At 35.6% G+C, this 18792-nt stretch overlaps 1 protein-coding gene across 2 annotated transcripts; it reads right to left on the reverse strand.

Annotated features, from left to right (window-relative positions):
- Positions 1–3086: 3086 nt before the first annotated feature.
- LOC122315575 lies at positions 3087–10374 on the reverse strand. Of its 2 annotated transcripts, none has more exons than XM_043131569.1 (13): positions 10001–10374; positions 9681–9867; positions 9393–9465; positions 8685–8832; positions 8487–8596; positions 7927–8067; positions 7712–7853; positions 7498–7641; positions 6693–6853; positions 6522–6596; positions 6224–6362; positions 4559–4822; positions 3087–3715 (listed from the first exon to the last, which is right to left on the reverse strand). In XM_043131569.1, exons 1-13 carry the CDS (start codon positions 10238–10240, stop codon positions 3557–3559), a joined length of 1983 nt encoding a protein of 660 aa, XP_042987503.1. In that variant the 5' UTR covers positions 10241–10374; the 3' UTR covers positions 3087–3556. The 2 variants fall into 2 exon arrangements, with proteins under 2 accessions (XP_042987503.1, XP_042987509.1); XM_043131575.1 differs by having other exon boundaries at positions 3480–3715; positions 4559–4650.
- Positions 10375–18792: the final 8418 nt, after the last annotated feature.

The raw sequence follows: 18792 nt of genomic DNA on the forward strand, positions 1-18792 counted from the left end.
CATTTTCCTGTGGAGGCATATATCGAAGGTTTTCCTTATTAGCAAAAGATTCCTTTTGTGATAAGTCAACACTCGTTCTCCTTCCTTCCTTGAAATTCTTTCCAAATGTAGATTCTACCATATCAACACTACCTAAATTAAGGGATCATGTGAAATTGTACCCGTTTCCTCAGTGACCAAAGGATCCTTTCTATTTTTGTCAATGCCAAGCAACATCTCATTGAAGCTTCCCTGCCTTGTCTTACAGGACCAATCCATCAGTTATACACCTTCCTGCTACCTATGAGTACCAGTTGACCTAGACAATGGGCTTGCTCATAACCAAGGGCCATATTAATTTAGCAAACTATCAGCATATTTCCTTTGGCCATCCATCTTAGAACACTTCTGGTTTGCATGCTTAATAGTACCGCAAAGGAAACAAAAAGTTGGAAGGCTTTCATATTTGAAAGAAATCTAGAACCTTATAGCACCAATGTTTAACAATTTTCCTCTTGGTAGAGGTTTCGTGATATCAACTAGAACTTTCACTCTTGAAAACTTGCCCCGATATGATTCACCTTCATCTGTGTCAACCATTAAGACTTTGCCAATTGTTGCACTCAGATTCTCACTCATACGCTTTTTCATGCCAGCAAAAGGCTTATCATGAAACTGGAGCCAGAGAGGATCAAAAGAAGACTTGATATCTTTGGGAGTAGTAACTCCATCACATTCAATAAGACTCATAAAAAATTTATCAAAAGACCAAGGACGCCCTAGCAAGATCTTGTTCTTCTCATCTTCCCCCCTCGGAACTCAATTAGAAAACGATGTCAACTGACTTTTTTGAAAGCAATGCAGCCCTTGGCCTGCCAAAGTTTTGTCATTATTGATTTAAAGGCATCTCTGTTCACCTCTTTATCAGAAACAATGCATGCCACCAAACATCTCTTGCTCTTCTCATTTGACATCTTAATATCCTCCTCTAACACATCTATCGCTTGTTTTTCTTCATCAGTAAGTTTCAGACCCTCACATAGTTTGAAAATCTCACTCTCCATTCTTGCACTCTCTTCAGACCTTCAACCTAAGAGACTACTCCACTTTCCCAAGGACCTAGAGAGAAAACACTCCACCCTCACAAGAGGGGAGGACCTATCATTATTTCATACATTGGTTGTTATATGTTATTATATTTAGAGTTTATACATTAGTATGATATGTTATTATATATTAGTGTTACATGGTAGTGATAGTATAATGTTTACATATACTAAACTATTATTAGTTAATTTAGTCTATTTATATTATAGTATAAATATATTATTTTATAATAATCATTTTATACATTATTGTTTATACATTAGTATAACATGTTATTATACATTAGTGTTATATGGTAGCGATAGTGTGATGTTTGCATATATTAAACTATTATTAGTCAATTTATATTATAGTATGAATATATTATTTTATAATAATTAACTCATATTAGTATATTATTAAATTTAACTAATTATATAAGATATAGTTATATAAAAAATATATGATTGATATATAGAAAAATATATATATTTTTATAACATATGTATAATAACAAAGTCAGATATGAAGTCGGAGTTTGAGTAGAGTTAGAGTCGGATTTTTGCTCGAAATTGAGTTATAACACCAAGTGGCTCTAGATTCCCCTAACAAGGGTGATTTCCACCCTGCCACATGCATCCACGCGTTATCTTAGATGATCAATCACGTGCTGTGTATCATATTGTATGAATACATTATATGTGGAAAGGAAAATACTAATCTGTCCCATAAATTTTTTTTTTTTGGGTTTGATTGCTTATGCATTTTTTAAAATTTTTTTAAAATGTTTTAAACAGTTACCATAATGAATTGAGAGGAACTACGGTTGGGAGGATTTTAGTTGGGTATTCATACCCTCTAATGTACTTGTGACGCATAAGCCTTCCAACGAGTGAAAAAATAGAAGTGACTGCAGCGAAACAAATCTCATACACTCCTAGTCTCCCTCACTCTCTCTTCCTCTGGTCCTCTCTCTCCTCGAGCTCAACAAATCCCATAGACTCCCACATCGCTCTCCCTCCTTGAGCCCAAACTCTCCCCAACCCCCCCCCCCCCCCCCCCCCCCCCCCCCCCCCCGGCGGCGGAGATCACTTTTAAAAGCTTTCTCTCTCCTCAAGCTTGTTAGCCTCTCAAAAGTATCAAATGGTTAAATTTTTCAACATAATTTTTTTTGTGGGATTGTCAATGTATTGCCAAGAAGCTGTGCAAATTTTCCAATTCAACATCCTCTAGCAGCATCACGAATAGTGGATGATTAGCAAACTTTGTCTTGGCCACAAATGTTTATCTTTGAGGTCCAACCTAGACTGAGAAACAACCTTCCTTGACATGCCTTTTTGCTTATCTTGTTGTCCCTGGCCTCAAAACGGTTCCATGATTTGGAGAGAGAAAAGAAAGGCAAAGAGGGAGAGGAGAGTTGGGAGGAGAAAGGGAGAGAGAAAGAGAGGCTTCGGAAGAAAAGATGAGAAATGTGGAAAAATTATTCCCTCAATCAATTTTAGCAGTGAATAACATGAATATCTTACGTGTTTATTTTTTATTGGTAGGTGTAAAACACAAATATACACCTCGTTCGATTTGAAGCCTTTTCTTAATGAATTTATGTATTTTTTTTTAAAATATTTAATAGAAAAAGGCAAAATATCCAACGGCTACGCCCAATGGTATGTGCTGAGCAACATAGTAGCATGGTATAGAAATCAGCTGTTTACAAATATATATATACATATATATCTAAATGGTTTTACATTCATAAATGACTATTTTTTGAAAGGAAAAATAAAATTACAAGCACAATTGTACATTAATATGTACACCAATGTGATATGATTGATCAAAAAATAGATTTTATTGAAAACAGTGTTAATTTAAATTTTAAATATGAATAAATCAGTATTAGTACATAGATTAGTGCACGACTGTACTTATATGTAGCAAAACTTTTTTCGAAATCATATATATTTTTTCTAATCTATAATTATTTATTTATTTGATAATTTCATACTCGAGCATCTTATATATACATGCAAAGGACAAGTTTATAAATAAGAATGAATGCATTCCGTTTATCAACTTACTCCCTAAAACAGAGTATTTTGCTTTTTAGAGTTACAACTTTTGATTTTGAAGCTTCAGATTAAGCTTGCATCATGATCTAGCTTGTTACAAAGAAACGTTGCATCTCATACATAACCTTTCCGCTCCACAACACCAATAAGGCCATCACCATATCTCCATCCAGACAAAGAGTTCCAGTCCACCTTCTCAAGTGAAGTTGGTTAGTAACTCAGTCAAAACATTCATTTTTGAATAAGACTATTAAGCTAGATGATAATTGTACAGAAAATACAAATGTTCTAGAAAGAACTGCAGACAAAGTCCCTGCTGTGATGTAACTGTTTTTGATTCTCTACCTCTTGTATAAATACCTCATCATTTGTAAATGAAATGTAAGCAAATATTCCTCGAACTCCTTATCCTGTTAAAGACATTATTCACACCTAAATGCACGAGTTATCTCCCATGACGCAGCATCATTTTCAAGGATACGACAACCATCACCAATTACATAACCCTGCCTCTTGCAATTTACTACTGCAACTACAAACCTCTCATTCTCTAGTGAAGAAGGATACATCACTTGTTCTTCCTGGAAAATAGATCGAAATTGGGAGAAAACAATGAGCACTTTCTACTCTAGAAAAATCAGTTTCTTTAACATTGCAAATATTATCTGCCCAAAAGGAGATACCCATAATCAGAGCAATACGAAGTTATGCTATTCACGCTTTGTAGATCACAACCTCGTTTACACAGTACAAATATCATATATTTTATGTGAAGTTATGTATTGTAGAAGCATTCATTAACTCAGAAAGATATAGTCGGTCTAAAGACAATACTTTGGTTAGTGATGCAAAATAATTAAGCAAAAGCTGACACTGGACAGACTGGTAGTAGCATATATTTATATATATATAGCATGCATGCATGTATGTATTATATTATCAGAGATGTGAAGTACAATTATTCAAAAAAAAAATTAAATATATCACTAAAATCAGCATCTTTCATAACCAGAACATTAATCGCTTCTGTCACTCCCTGTCGCTCAATTCAATACAAATAATTCTTAAATCAATTAATGGGGTAGGCTGCAAGAACTCTTGATTTATGGAAAAGAAATAAAAAAATCATAGAAAATAGAATGCAAAAATGATTTAGTACTCTAGTAGAGCATGTATATTTTCCAAGTGTATTCCCCAGGATCCTTTCAGATAATTTATGATGAGCAGGCAAAAAGGAAATGATGTACATGGTTTCCGTCCTTGTGCACCTTAAATTAGGATGCTATTGTTATTATATTCGTTACTTTTTGAAGCATCCTATCACTATTCTAAAAGAATTTCACAATTACTAATTTGGGTTATTATGTAGCTGGTGATACTAAAACGTACGACCTAAAAAAACATATCATGAGTTAATATACTACCTCAGGCAGTTCAGAGAATTCATCAGCTGAAATTTGAAGCAATTCTGCAGCCGTTTGACCAGTACACCATGCAAAAACTTTTGCACTCTCATCTGCAAGAGTGATTTTCAGATGGAAAGTGCGCATAACTTCGGTATCACAATTGTAACGACATAAGTTGCATTCCAAAATCCCACTAGGGGTCTTGGTAACAAAATGACCACAAAGAGAATGTGACATTTTAACATGACAATGAGCGATTTGGTCAAGCCACACTCGACATATCTGTCCACATGTTTGGGAAGAAAATAAACAATAATTAGGTGACAAAAAAATACCACATTTTGAGAAACAGTGCAAGAACATGAAATTACATACAATAGTGAACATGAATTCAATGTCATACCGTATAAATGAAAGTGACAAATCAAAATTATAAGAATAAAACATGGCAAAAAAGTGGCGGGAAGATGACGTTCATCTGTGGTATACACCTGACTAAGATAAGACTCTCTCTCTCTCTCTCTCTCTCTCTCTCTCTCTCTCTCTCTCTCTCTCTCTCTCTCTCTCTCTCTCTCTCTCTCTCTCGGTTTCAAGCAGTTGAAAAGCCAGCAGTTGAAATATGATCTTCTGCATGTCCAACAAGGTTGGCCCCAGGAGCTATGGGTTCACAAAAAGACTTTAAAAGACGAAACAGAAGAACATACAAACTTAAAAGTTCATTATCCAATAAAATTGACTTAGAGCTTCCTTGTACAGTACACATGCACTCTCATACTTGCACCCGTGTATATAGATCTTTGGGCTACTTGATCTCTAGGGATTCTGTCTAAACAAACTTAATCTTTAGCCACTTGGATTCACTTTATATGTGTATTCTGATTGTAGAAACACTAAATATAATGTTAGTGCCTAGCTGCTCAAAGACTTGTGCAGAAGATTATTTTCTAATACTCCCCAATCAAACTGAAGCTGTAGGAATCTTTATTTATTATAAAATCAAGCATCCAGATAAAACTTTGTCCAAATTGTGATCAACCGACCTGAAAGACTCATCCAATTTTATGTAGACAGGATTTCTAATAAAAAAGTCTAAAGAAGTCAATCTATAAACCTCAAAAACCATTCCCAATATCTAGGTTGCCTGAAACTAAAATGAACTGGCCATAATTGTACACAAACTCTGTAAGATAATTGTAAAGTACAATCTGAGTAAAGCCCTAGGGGTTCGCTCAAGTGGTAAAGGCCTTGGTTTTGGTGGTATGCTCCCTCCAAGTCTAAGATTCAAATCCTCTTGGGTGTAAACAATTTTTAGGGACCATTGGATTGTAGGAACTTCCCCATGAATTACCCAAGGTGCAATTACGGGAAACTCCTTGCCGAGGGCTTATGCACCCTTGGGATTAGTTGGGACTTTGTTCTCAGACACTCAGTGCCAATAAAAAAATAAATAAATCTGAGTAAGGCACAACTTATGCCTACTATCTCTTCTATCATTATAATTAATATTTTTGAAGCACAAGATTATGCATGGTATCTAATCATTCTTCCTGGTTGTCCCGGAGAGAAGAAAAACATATTATATCAACTGCCTAACATTGGCACAGGATACAATAAGCATGTGGAAACAACATTCAATTATGAATGAATTACAAAACAAAACAAAAACTCATGAAAAACCCATACCTGTGTGCTGTTAGTCTGGCTAGATAGATCACAAAGATTTGAAACTTTATGAAGGCAAGAAGAGTTTATCAATGCGGGCAAGCAACTAAGGATGAAGAAAGAAGATCTGATATCATTCTCAAACCATAATGCTTCCAGGCTGTCGAGAAAATTAAATAAGCACACGATTAGAAGTTTTCATAGCACTCATTTAGAAGTTCAACAAGTTCTAAACCAAATTAGAAAACCACAAGAATCGAGGAAATAATTGCATAATGCATACGTAACTATAAACGATGAATACCAAGGCTGGACTCACCGTTTTTGCTTTGTCATAGAGCATGTTAAACCAGAAATATAAACCGTATAACCAAAGCTTAATCGGCCCAATGACCTAAAAAACCATAATTTGAGTGAAAAAAAATATACAAAAGTTTAATATCTATAATCTCATTAAATCAATGGATGTTAGTTAAAAAAACTAATCTACCAAAATTTGGCAAAATGTAGCGTCACCCAAATGGCTCCAGTAGTATCTTCAATTCTCAGAGAGAAGAGAGCTTCTGTTGCATGTTTCTCTTTGATAATATCTGTAACAACACCATAGAGGCTGATGCCTGTCATCTTGTCATGAAGGTCTATTACAAATGACTGCAAAACTTTGCACAGGTGAGAATGTTAATTATAAATAACAAAAAGTGTAAAGTCAAGTTAGTGAGCACAAGATTCAAACTCAAACTAGGATACAAGGATGAAAATGCAGATAGAAAATTCTATTGTATTATTGCTTAACAAGTATGTACAACTAGGAACGGGTTCATATGATTGCATAAAGCACATCCATGGTGATGTATCCCAGTGGCATGTAACTTTGGCAGACCCAGAGACGCACTGTTATTTAAGTTAGGTTGTCTCGATGGAAGAATGAAAAATGAAAGCAAATCCAACAATCCAACAGATGCTGACTATCATGAAGCCTTTAACACATTAGAAAAAGACTCTATAGATAAAACTAGAAGGGTGATTTTAGATAGAGTTAGCAAAATTTATATAACTTAATGATCACTGAGGTATAAAGAAGACAATAACATGATGACATTTTGAAAGTTGTATAAAAAGCTATAGTGTAGGCTGATATTCTGGTTGCATTATAGTTTAAAAATGTAACCATATTCAATCCTTCAAATAATACAACATTTTAAACGCAGATGCCAGTGCCATCAAAGAAAAAGAAAAGGAAACGGAACTATATCTAAATAGTATCTAAGAGAGCAAGGAAGGGACAGTAAACTCACTCGAAAGGGATAACTACTGAAGTCAATCGAACCCCGTGAATCACAGGGTAGGGAGACTTGTGAAACTTTAGGATCCTGACTAGGATCCAATGTATTCAGTAGCCTTGGTCCTTGATATCGATTTTGTGTCAATGCTACACATACCTGAGTAACACACAAATTAATTGAATATCCTAAATGGTAACATCTTGTCACACTATAGTTAATAACTTACTTGCTCCTCTTGTTGAATGGAAGGAACCATATATAATTGCGTTGCACTACCGTATTCAAGGCAAAAATCGTCACTTGTTTCAACTGTACTCTCTATGGAATTTGAAATAAAAGGTCTATCCAGTGCGAGCATACTTGAGACACTGAAAAGGAAACAAGTTATAAATACATGGGAAAAGGATGGGAGGAAAGGGTCATTCCTGAACTAGAGTTTACCTGAAAAGGTTAGCAAGGAGAACCTGTTCACCCCACAAGACAAACTTTAACTTGACACCATCATTATCAACAAGTGTAATTTGTTTCCTCTGTAAGCTACCAAACCTTCCCTGAAATTCCAATGACCCAATAGACTCAATCCTGCAGAACAAAAAGGAAGATGTGAAATTTCTGAAAAGAGAAAACTGACCTTCGCCAGGAAGTAAACACATGAAAGCATGGTTTGTAAACTTAATCTTGGTTTTGGTATTTTTCAATTGATGCACAACCATATAAATTTTAACATTTTTCCCATTACCTCCACTTCTCCATTTAACATAATTATGACTTACTAGTTCACTATTTTTTTATTAAGGCTGTACGGAATATAATAATTTGGGCATGGACGGGGTGGGGGCAGAGCAATCCTGCCAGTGAATTGACCAGTCCCCAAACCGACACAGATGAGCATATCTAATACAAGTAAAAGATCATATAAGGGAAATTTAATTGGAATAATTAGCATAAGATTGAACCAGTACGAAGCAAAAAAGGCATGGTTGTAACTAATCATATTTTACCTAGCAAGCAACGAAAAGGAAACCCCTTTCTTTACCGCATCAGGAGAAATGGAAGAGAAAGTATCTGAACAAAACTGAGCTCCTAGCAGCATTGCATCGTCATCTTCCTCCTATATTAAAGGATATTGAAGATGTAATTAACAGCAGCAAGAAGGATCCTGAAGGTGAAAAGATAGGCAATAGAAACGTGTCAGTTACCTCATCTAACAATATCACCAGATACTCTGTAGGCAAAAGTCTTGGACACCCAGATCCTTCAGCAGCTGTACGAAGATAACATCCAGTGAGTAAAATCTCCCTCCCTTTCTTCAGAATCCCATTCTGAGGATCCACCAAATCATAGTATCTGCTACAGACAAACTCTATTTTAAGTTTCATAGGAACGTTTAAGTCCAAACAACCTAAATGGACGCAAATAAATATAAAAGAAGCAAAGGTACACGTAATAGTTGCTAAAACAAGAGAAAACAAGATCCAATACATGTTTTTCCTTGCCTAAGCAGTAAGCACGCTGGGCATTAAGTAAAGAAAAGTAAAATATTATGGCAAGGAGAATGTTCTTCCAATTCATGGATACTCCACCAGTTCCTAGCCAGACTAATTTAACTATAAATTACCAACCAGGAGGGAACTGAACAACATCTTCAAAATCAAAAGTTCAAAATGCTAATGGTTTAACGGCAATACCAGTAAGTACATGTGGAAGAAGCAAGAGTAATCGGCCTGAAGTTCAGAGTCAAGGGTATCAAAACAGATACTTATTTTAAATCTCTAAATACCAAAAACTCATGGTATTGCCTTGCGAGCATTACTTTTCTGATAAAAAATCAAATGGCGTCCTCTTTTATTAGTAAATATGTATAACTGTAAGACCTACAGTAGATTGCTTTTGTGTCCGCGGCTTACCTACGGTGGAGATAAAGGTCTATGGTGTTGGAGCTTCGAAAATCCCCCAAAGTAAGCATGTAGATGTTTGTACCTGAAGCAAAGTCCATAATAACAAAACCATTAGTCAACAGAAGAAAAAAGGACATCCTAGCTCAAGCTTCATAACTGTATCACAAAGAAGAATAATTGATTGAACACTTGAAACGAAACATGAAGAGGATGCATGAAATTTTGAAATTGTAGCATCCGCCTCATAATAATCCACATGGACAATGCAACTTATATCAACTCGTAAATATAGGTTACCTGGGAGAGAAAAGGTATCGACAATAACAGCTTCCAAGACGCTACTTAAGGAAAGGAAGTTTCTGTCATATATAGTGTCAATCGAAACCGTGTTTGGAAGCTTTGTTCTCCGATGGTTCTTTTTCAATTGATTTATACATTCCGGCCTTTTCTTAGGAGCTCCAGCCCTGCATTGCTCGTTCCAAGCCTTCAAAATGGGATAAAAAAGCAACAAAGATGAAATTCAATACTTCTGACTTGATTTTCTTGTCCCTCGCATAAATGCATATGTTTTTTATAATTTTTCGGCGGCAGAGAAAAAGATTGCAAAATAGCGATACCTGAGAGAGATCAGAGAGCAGAATCGCAGCGGTGACACCGCTCGAGTAGGCAACGCAAGTCTTGAGAATCCGAGAGGCGATCCAGCTCCACCCGGGGCCACTGCAGTTTCCATTAGGATCCGAATCATCGTCTGCGGGAGAGATCACAGACCTCGCATAATCGATGAACGCGAGAAACGGATCAACGTCCATGGCTGAGACACCGTCAGTGTCATTAGCATGGTTTCCAAGAGAAATCATTTTATGACCGATCGGACAGGGGAAACTGATAGAGACGTTTGGCGCTCTTTTTTAAAACTGGGAAAGCCCTAGGTCCGGCTATCCATAAAAGGTTTTTGGGTGGGCTTCGATATCTGAGAAAACCTCTCCAGAATTGTTATAAAATGGAAAATAGTAACTTTGTTAAAAAATTTATTTACAAGGGAGTCGGGACCTTGAGAAATCAGGTTTCCATGTTTTTTTAGCCATTTTATTTTGTACTAATAAATATCAAAACAGTTCATCTGCTTGTTTAACATTTAGGTTGTTCACTCAGCTGTAAAATTGAATATTTTTCTTTGAATAGTGTTTTTTTTTTTTTATAAAATAAATAGAGCAAAATCTAATCATTTCGTTTTTAGTTAAATCGCAATAGCTTGGAATTTAATCTCATAAAGCTAATAAATATTTCAGTTGTAAACTCAATATTCAATGGGGTGAATTACATCTCTATGATATCAAATCAGAGCAATATCATGAATAAATTGGAGATAGCTTTCTTATTTAGATATAACCATAATAACATTCTATTAGCGAACTAAACATGAGGGGGTTAGATACTAGGTAAAATATCACAAATATTTGAGTGATTCTCAACCCAAACGTAGGTGAGATGGGTGTTTGTATTTTAGAAATGCTTACAGGTGTTGTAGCTAAGTTTTTTGTTGCATATGACATTTATCCTGAGAGGTGCTTGGCTGATAGATATATGGAACAACTATAGAGCTTGAATTGGCATCTTGTGAGGATGTATCAACACACCCCTGCAAACTCAATGGCAGGGCCGCGATAGTGAGGTGGAACAACTATAGCAAGCTAGTCTTCCGTAGACAGGTACTTCACAAACAACTATTTGGAAGCAACTCTATCATGGACGAAGTAAAAATTGATCTCGATATGCTTTGTTCGGGTGTGAAATGCTGCATTGTCAGTGATGTAAGTTGTTCCAATGTTATCACAATAAAGTGAAGGAGGCACAAGTGTCCAAGTTCAATTTCCATGGAGAGCATTGATCACAGATTGCATGGCTTGCTGCCATTTGTGGTCCTTCAAAGCTATCTTTTATGTCTTAGGCTCAATTGGGATGATTGCCAAATATGCAAGAAAACATACAGGTGAAGGGTGTCTTGTAGAGAAAAAAATGTGAGGCCTCAGTATGCCATCTTGTGATCGGGTCACCATGGGGTGAGTTTGAATTGGATCGTTGCCATATGAAGTGGAAAGAGCATCTAAAACCAATGTTAAGGCAAAGGTTGGAGCCGTAGGTATTGATCTTAAATCAATCAACTTTGGAGGAATAGAGTTGGGGGCCATGGTGGATGATGATGCAGCATTGGGAGAGTGGTCAATGGAGTCAGCACTAGTAGGCATGGAGTTTCGGAGATCATATAAAAGGTTATTAGGTAGAGGTCGAGGTTTGAACCATGAAGAATATTCTAGAAGATTCGCATGTGGAGATGAAGAAAAATGAAAACTTTCTTCATTAAAAAAGACGTGTCGAGATATATACACCCTCATAGTGGCCAAATTCATGCGTCTATAGCATTTGTGATAGGGAGAATAAGCAATGAATACACATGGAGTGGATTTAAAATTGAATTTGGAATGGCTGAAGGGAGTAAGATATGGGTAACAGGTACACCCAAACACTTTCAAAAAGGTGTAAGAAAGATGAGAGTGAAAAACTAACTCATATAGAGATTGACCATTAAGGGTGGGAGTGGGCAAATGATTTATGAGGAAAACGGCAGTTTGAAAAGCAGCGGGCCAAAATTTATTTAAAAGCGATGAATGGGCCATTAAGGTTAGAACGGTATCAACAATGTGGAGATGGCGTCTTTCTGCAAAACCATTTTGTTTTGAAGTTCTAGGACAAGACAATTGATGAACAATGTCTTAAGAAGGAAGATAAATTTTGAGTGTTTGATTTACAATTCCCCGCCCCCATCACTTTGAACAATTTTGACATGAGTATGAAATTGATTTTCCATTAATGTAAGAAAGTTTGGAAAGATGGAAATGACATCTGATTTTCTAGCCAAAGGAAATAACCATATATAGTGCGAGTACCTCATCAACAATTACTAAATAAAAATGGAAGCCATCAGAAGAGGTAATAGGCGTAGGGCCCCATACATTTGTATGTATTGTATTAAGAAATGATGAAGCATGAGAGTTGCAAGCATGGAAAAGTAATTTGGTTAATTTTCCTAAAATGCAACTTTCACAAAACACAACTTTTTTATTCAAAGTGGGAAGAAATTGCAACAAAGGTTAGAGGACCCGAATATTTGGGTGCCAGTCGAGCATGCCATAGATACCCAAACACTTTATTTGACATAAAATTACCTGGAGATGCAATGGGAGACTTGGAATGCAAGGGGTATAATCTAACCTCCATGAGTCGTTTAAGAAGTACTTGGTTCGTCCTTAGATGCTTGATGAGAAATACTGACTGATAAAACATATAACAACAATTATTATCAGCAGTAAATTGATAGACCAAAAGTAATTTTTACTAGAGATCAAGAACAATAAGAGTATTTGTCAATATAAGATTTGTATCTAGCACATACGAATTTTCTACACTAGAAATAGAGATGTGAGAACCATTATCGGCCATAACCATATCATTTTCTTGATATGGTATGTCTCAGTTTGAGTGGGAGTCATATGTTGGTTGGCACCCGTGTTTGGGTACCATGCTTCATCAATGATGTTGCCGGCTTGAACTACAAGAAATGCCTGGTATTTGTCTGCTTCCTCATCAGAAGCACAATAATATTCTGCTTTATGATTCGGACCACCGCACCGAAAACAAGTGATGTGTGAAACTCATCCACCACGAGCAGAGACATGGCTACTGCTACCACGAGTTTGAGGCTACTGGCACGTCCAGTAAAAGGCCTGTCATGAGGCTTGCCACTCCCATGGGCACGATAGTGCTGACCATGTCTAGCAGAATAAGACCCATGAGCATGAGAGTGCTGAGCAGCACGTGGTTTAGCCAGAGGTATGAGTGGTATTGAGGGCGACAACAAAATTTGCAGAACCACAGGATGAGGAGATGTGAAGGTCAAAGTCTCTCAATTTGCTAATGACATTTTCAAGGGGTGAAAATGTGTCTCTAGCGTTAATGGTAGCCACAATGAGATAAGGCTCAAAACCGACCTATATGGTTCGGTTTTTTGCCTAAACCGAAACTGATCGACTTTTGAACATTGAGGGTGGAAGCTGCCCGAAACCGACAGTGTGAGGGGGAGAAAACCGGCCGGTTCCTTTGCCAGCCGGTCATTGTCGGTTTTGATTTGCATGGTCGGTTTGGGCTGTGGGTTTTGGACCTTTTATCTATTACATTTTTGGACTACTTTTTGGTCAATTTGGTCTTCTTCTTCTTCTTCTTCTTCTTCTTCTTTCTTTCTTTCTTTTTTTTTTTCTCAATTCATCATACAATATCTTTTTAAGTTTTTGTTCTCAACTAATCATTCAATTCATCATCCAAGATCTTATAAATTCATCATTCATCATATTAAAAATAAATAAAAATAATAAATAACAAAAGCATTCATCATTCATCATATTAACTAACTAATTACTATATTACTTACTACATAATTAAAAATAAATAAAAATAACTTTACTAGATGTTTAGTATTACATATTACAAATTTACAAAATAAGCCAAGTTGTCTTAAGCATAGGCAAAATGCAAGTAAAAAAATAACATAAATAAATGAAACCAAATTGTCTTAAAGACTTAAACATAGCAACAATGCAAAAAATTAAAAATATTGATCTTCATGTTTGCTCATTACTTCTTCAAGCCTTCAATCTTCAATCGTCAATAGTTGTCACGTTCGATTGTATGGTCAACTCTATAAGAATAAATAAGAATAAAATGTGAATTCATATTATGAAAAATACTTAAATTAAATTACAATGAAAATAAAGAAAACATTACTTGATTCTATTACAAAGCTCTCCACATTATTTGTAGCCTCCCGGATATCAATGAGTATTGACGGATGCCTTAACCAATTTTGAGTGCAAATAAGTACCTCAACAGTTCTCGGAGCCAATGAACTCTGAAAATGATCAAGCACACGACCTCTCATACTAAATGTTGACTCGGAAGCAACTAATGAAATTGGCATGGCCAATAAGTTTCGTGCAATCCTTGCAAGTATAAGATAGTTAGCCTCATTTATTTTCCATCAAGTTAACAAGTCAAACAATGCGCTGAGTGCCTCATAACCATCTGATAAATATCGATCAATTTCAGTTTTGGTAGTACTATATTCAATGGCGGAAGATACCCTATACCACTCTTGGAACCATTTGGTCTCACGTTTGCCATCACCTTCATTCATGGATCTAGATGTTGGAGGGGGTTGAGAAACTTGGGTATTCGTGGTGGAAGTGAATGTAACATTATACTCTGCATAAAAATCTGCTACTACTTGTCTCACATTCAAAACTAACTCCTTAGCATGAAACTCATCATGAATTTTCTTCAAGTGGAAAGTAAGAAACCCTAACTTGCTTCGTGATCAAGCACAACAACAATTAATATAAACAAGTTCATCCTATCTAATAACCCCCAATACTTATCATATTTGGTTCTCATGTTTATGACCATGCTACTCAAACAACTATTAGTACTCTCACTTAGCATAATCAATTTAGTTTAGATATCACAAATCTCTAAAAAAATTAGTGTTGGCTGTCACATATAAAGATCCAGAAAATCCAGAAAATCTAGTAGTGGCTTGATAAAACATCTCCATAAACTTGACAAACACCCGCACTGTCTCACACTCCCTAGTTTTAGAAGGTCCTATGTGCCCATCATCAAAGTAAGAGAGGAAATTATAATTCTCACTCTCCATCTGCCTCAAAGCCTTCTCAAACTTCTCAGCCGCCTCCAATATCAAATAAGTTGAGTTCCATCTTGTCTGTACATCAAGATATAACATTTTCTTACAATCAATTTTTTCTTTTTCTGCACATTTCTTAAACTTGTCTAATCTTGCGAGGGATGAACGCACATATCTAACTGCATTTCTAACCATTGTAATGGCGTCATTGCACTCATTCAAACCCTCATTCATAATAAGATTCAATATATAAGCACAACATCTCATGTGCATATACTTACCCCCCAACATATTCTCTATCAAAAACTATTTCAAATAGGAAATTGCAGTATCATTCGAAATTGCATTATCAACAATTACAGTAAATATTCTATCAATGCCCCAATCAAGCAAGCATAACTCAACATATCTTCCAATAGTATCTCCTCGATGATAAGGGATTAAACAAAAATTAATTATTTTTTTCTGCAATTTTCAATCCCCATCCATGAAGTATGCAGTTAGACACATATAATTCAAATTCTGTATCGATATCCATGTATCTGTCAACAAAATCCTCATGCCACTATCTTTAAACACTTTTTTAAGTTTTCCATTTTCTACTTCATACAACTTCATACAATCTCTTGCAACTGTGACACGACATGACACTTTAAACCGAGATTCAAGAGACCAAGCAAATTTTCTAAATCCCTGTTCTTCAACAACCCTAAATGGTATTTCATCAATAATTACAATTTCTGCAATAGCCAACTTCGCAATCTCTTCACTATATTTGTAGGTTACAAGAGTCCTTAATGTACTCTCATCACTCTCTCCAACCCTCTCCTCAGGTAATACCTCACCTGTCAATTTTTTTTGTACCTATCTAAAGGTCCACGTTTATGAGGATTTTTACGACATGAAGGAGAATGCTTTTGTATTGTTGAAGTTCCGTTCCTCTTTGAGTGGTAAGCGTACATCTTGCTACAATAATTACATTGAGCTTTCAGATTATCTACTGGACAACCATCCACCTTCGTAAAATGATCCCATACAATCGACTTGTCCGTCCCTTTCCGTTTCTTAGGTAATAGACAAGTACTACTAGTAAGAGCACTAGGAGGTTTTAATGTTTGGGTCTCTCTCACATCATCTTCAAATTTAATTGTTGGTTGAGGTTCATTTGTATCAACATTAATAGGGGACAAAGAAGAATCCATCTAAATTATAAAATAAAATATAAATGTTATATGTTTATAATTTTTAAGATCCCATACAACATCACAAGTTTGCAACATGACAAACATAAAACAAATATCCCAGTAGCTAGTTTGCAACACGGCAAACATCACAGTCTAATACTCTAATTTAGGTTGTTTACTCATCTTCTCTCATTTTATATCAACTATTTTTAAACATACAGAGTCATAGACGTAGTGTATTTTTAACAAATTATATACGTTAATATATATAACATATTATATATAACAAATTATATACGTTAATATATATATATAACAGATTATATACGTTAATATATATATATATATATATATATATATATATATATAACAGATTATATACGTTAATATATATATATATATATATAACATATTATATATGTTAATATATATAAGTTAACAAATACAAGTTAACAATAACATATTATTATGATTATATATATAATTAACAATAACTTATAACAGATTATATAGTATATACGTTAATATTTATATATATAAGTTAACAATAAATAATTTACATATTGTTAATTTATATAATTTATATATGAAGGGGAAAGAGAAGAGAATGTTCATAGAGGCCGGAGGGAGTCATGGAGGCCGGAGGAAAACACGGAGGCGTGAGGGACCGAGGGTTCGTCTGCGGCGCCGTTGAATGGAGGTCACCACTCAGTCGCAGAAGCGCCGTTGAATCTTGAATGAGAGTGAGAGATGATGTCACAACACACGAGAGAGTGAGAGACTCGGAGAGAGTGAGAAAAAATTGGGGGGGCAATAGAATTGAGACTCTGGTAGAAGAGAGAAAAGGGGAAGGGGGAAGGTAACTCTAACCTGCGGAGAGAAACGACGCCGTTTCATATGAAACGACGTCTTTTTATATAAGGTATATATATAAAAAAGCATATAATAATATATGGTCGGTTGGTTTAACGGTTTTTTGTGGGGTTGAATCGGGACTGAGCCGACCTAAGTCGGTTTTTATTATTTTCTACCATCGGTCGATCGGTTCTTCCCCTGTTCAGGCCGATTCCGGCGTCTGGCAGTTGGTTGCCGTCGATGGAGGTAGGTTTTACAATTCTCTGTACATCCCTACAATGGGATCAAATTCGAGTCCTAAACCTCGTAGCAAGAAAATTATAAAATCTTCATCCTCTATTGGTTTCCCAACACCACATAGAGAAAGGGCCAAAGCTTTGGCCTTGTGCAGATTCGTCCATAGAAGATGAGCCTTTAGTGAGTGCTTGCAACTCACTACGCATCTATTAAACATGATCTCTTGTATGTCGACCATATAAAGTTTCGAGTGCGTCCCATGCATCATGTGTCGTTTCACAATTTATCACTTGAGAAAGAGGAATGTCCAAAAGAAAACTATTGATCCATTTGAGAATCAACTGATCAAGACGAAACCATGTTGCTGCTGCCTAATTTGGATTCCAAACACCATTTTCGTCAAGAATGGTGGTGGGAGGACAAGGCACTTCGTTTGTAACATAGTCGAGGAGACCGTGTCCTTGAAGAAAGGGAACTACCTAAGCTTTCCAAAGAAGAAAGTTGGTAGAAGCTAATTTGATAGAAATTTTGGGCAAATTGTTTTTTTTTTTTTTTTGGAAAACAAATCAAGAGAGGACGTGTTGTCCATAGGAGGAATCGAGGAGGTTGACGAGAAAGTCATTGGTTGAACCTTGCATGGCTTGTGTGTTGGCATTTATAAAGAATTTACAAAAGGTAAGTACAGTTGTGTTGGTAGCTGTTTGAGAAGCATACATGGAAAGTATAGTTAGAGTAACGGTTATATACAACAACAATCATGGAAGGCAGAAAAACATAGCAATTTGGGGAGATTGGAGACGGATTCATGGAGAGATTGTCTTTTCAGTTGGTCCTTTTCAACATAATTATTGTATATCGTTGTTGAGATAGAATAATACCATATAAGACATTGCAAGCTTCCATTCCAAGAAAATAATTAAGATCTCCAAAAATCTTGAGAGTAAAGGTCTGAAAAAAATGAGATATGAGAGCACTAACAATTGTTGTGATGAACCTGTAATTAGAATATCATCCCTATAAATTAAGACATATAATTTAACATAATCAATGATGGAGACAAAGAGAGAGATATCTAACTTGCACATTGTAAAACCCAGCTCAAATAATTTGGAGCTCAATCAAAAATATCACACATGGATACTGCAAGATTTTTAGCTTTTTGTGCCTAAAATATTTTTGTTGAAGCTAAAATCGATGATAAAATATATATTTTGCAGCAAAATTGAACTCGCAACTAAATTTCATTGCAAATAGTGCCATAAGGTATGTTTCTTTTATTGCGGTGAAATTTTAAGTTTTTGCGTCTTTTTCTTGTTGACGAAAAAATATGCTAGAACAAATGAGCATTTTTGCGATGAAATTTTTGCGACAATCAAATTTC

The sequence above is a fragment of the Carya illinoinensis genome, chromosome 1 (assembly GCF_018687715.1).
Source record: "Carya illinoinensis cultivar Pawnee chromosome 1, C.illinoinensisPawnee_v1, whole genome shotgun sequence".
NCBI classification, from domain to species: domain Eukaryota; kingdom Viridiplantae; phylum Streptophyta; class Magnoliopsida; order Fagales; family Juglandaceae; genus Carya; species Carya illinoinensis.

Excerpts from the sequence above, each read along its gene's own strand:
- LOC122315575 (XM_043131569.1), bottom strand. The coding sequence starts at position 10,240 with ATGATTTCTCTTGGAAACCATGCTAATGACACTGACGGTGTCTCAGCC. Across the intron at positions 9,868-10,000 it reads TGCTCTCTGATCTCTCTCAG|GCTTGGAACGAGCAATGCAG; the intron begins GTATCGCTATTT and ends CCCATTTTGAAG. Across the intron at positions 8,597-8,684 it reads TGGTGATATTGTTAGATGAG|GAGGAAGATGACGATGCAAT; the intron begins GTAACTGACACG and ends CCTTTAATATAG.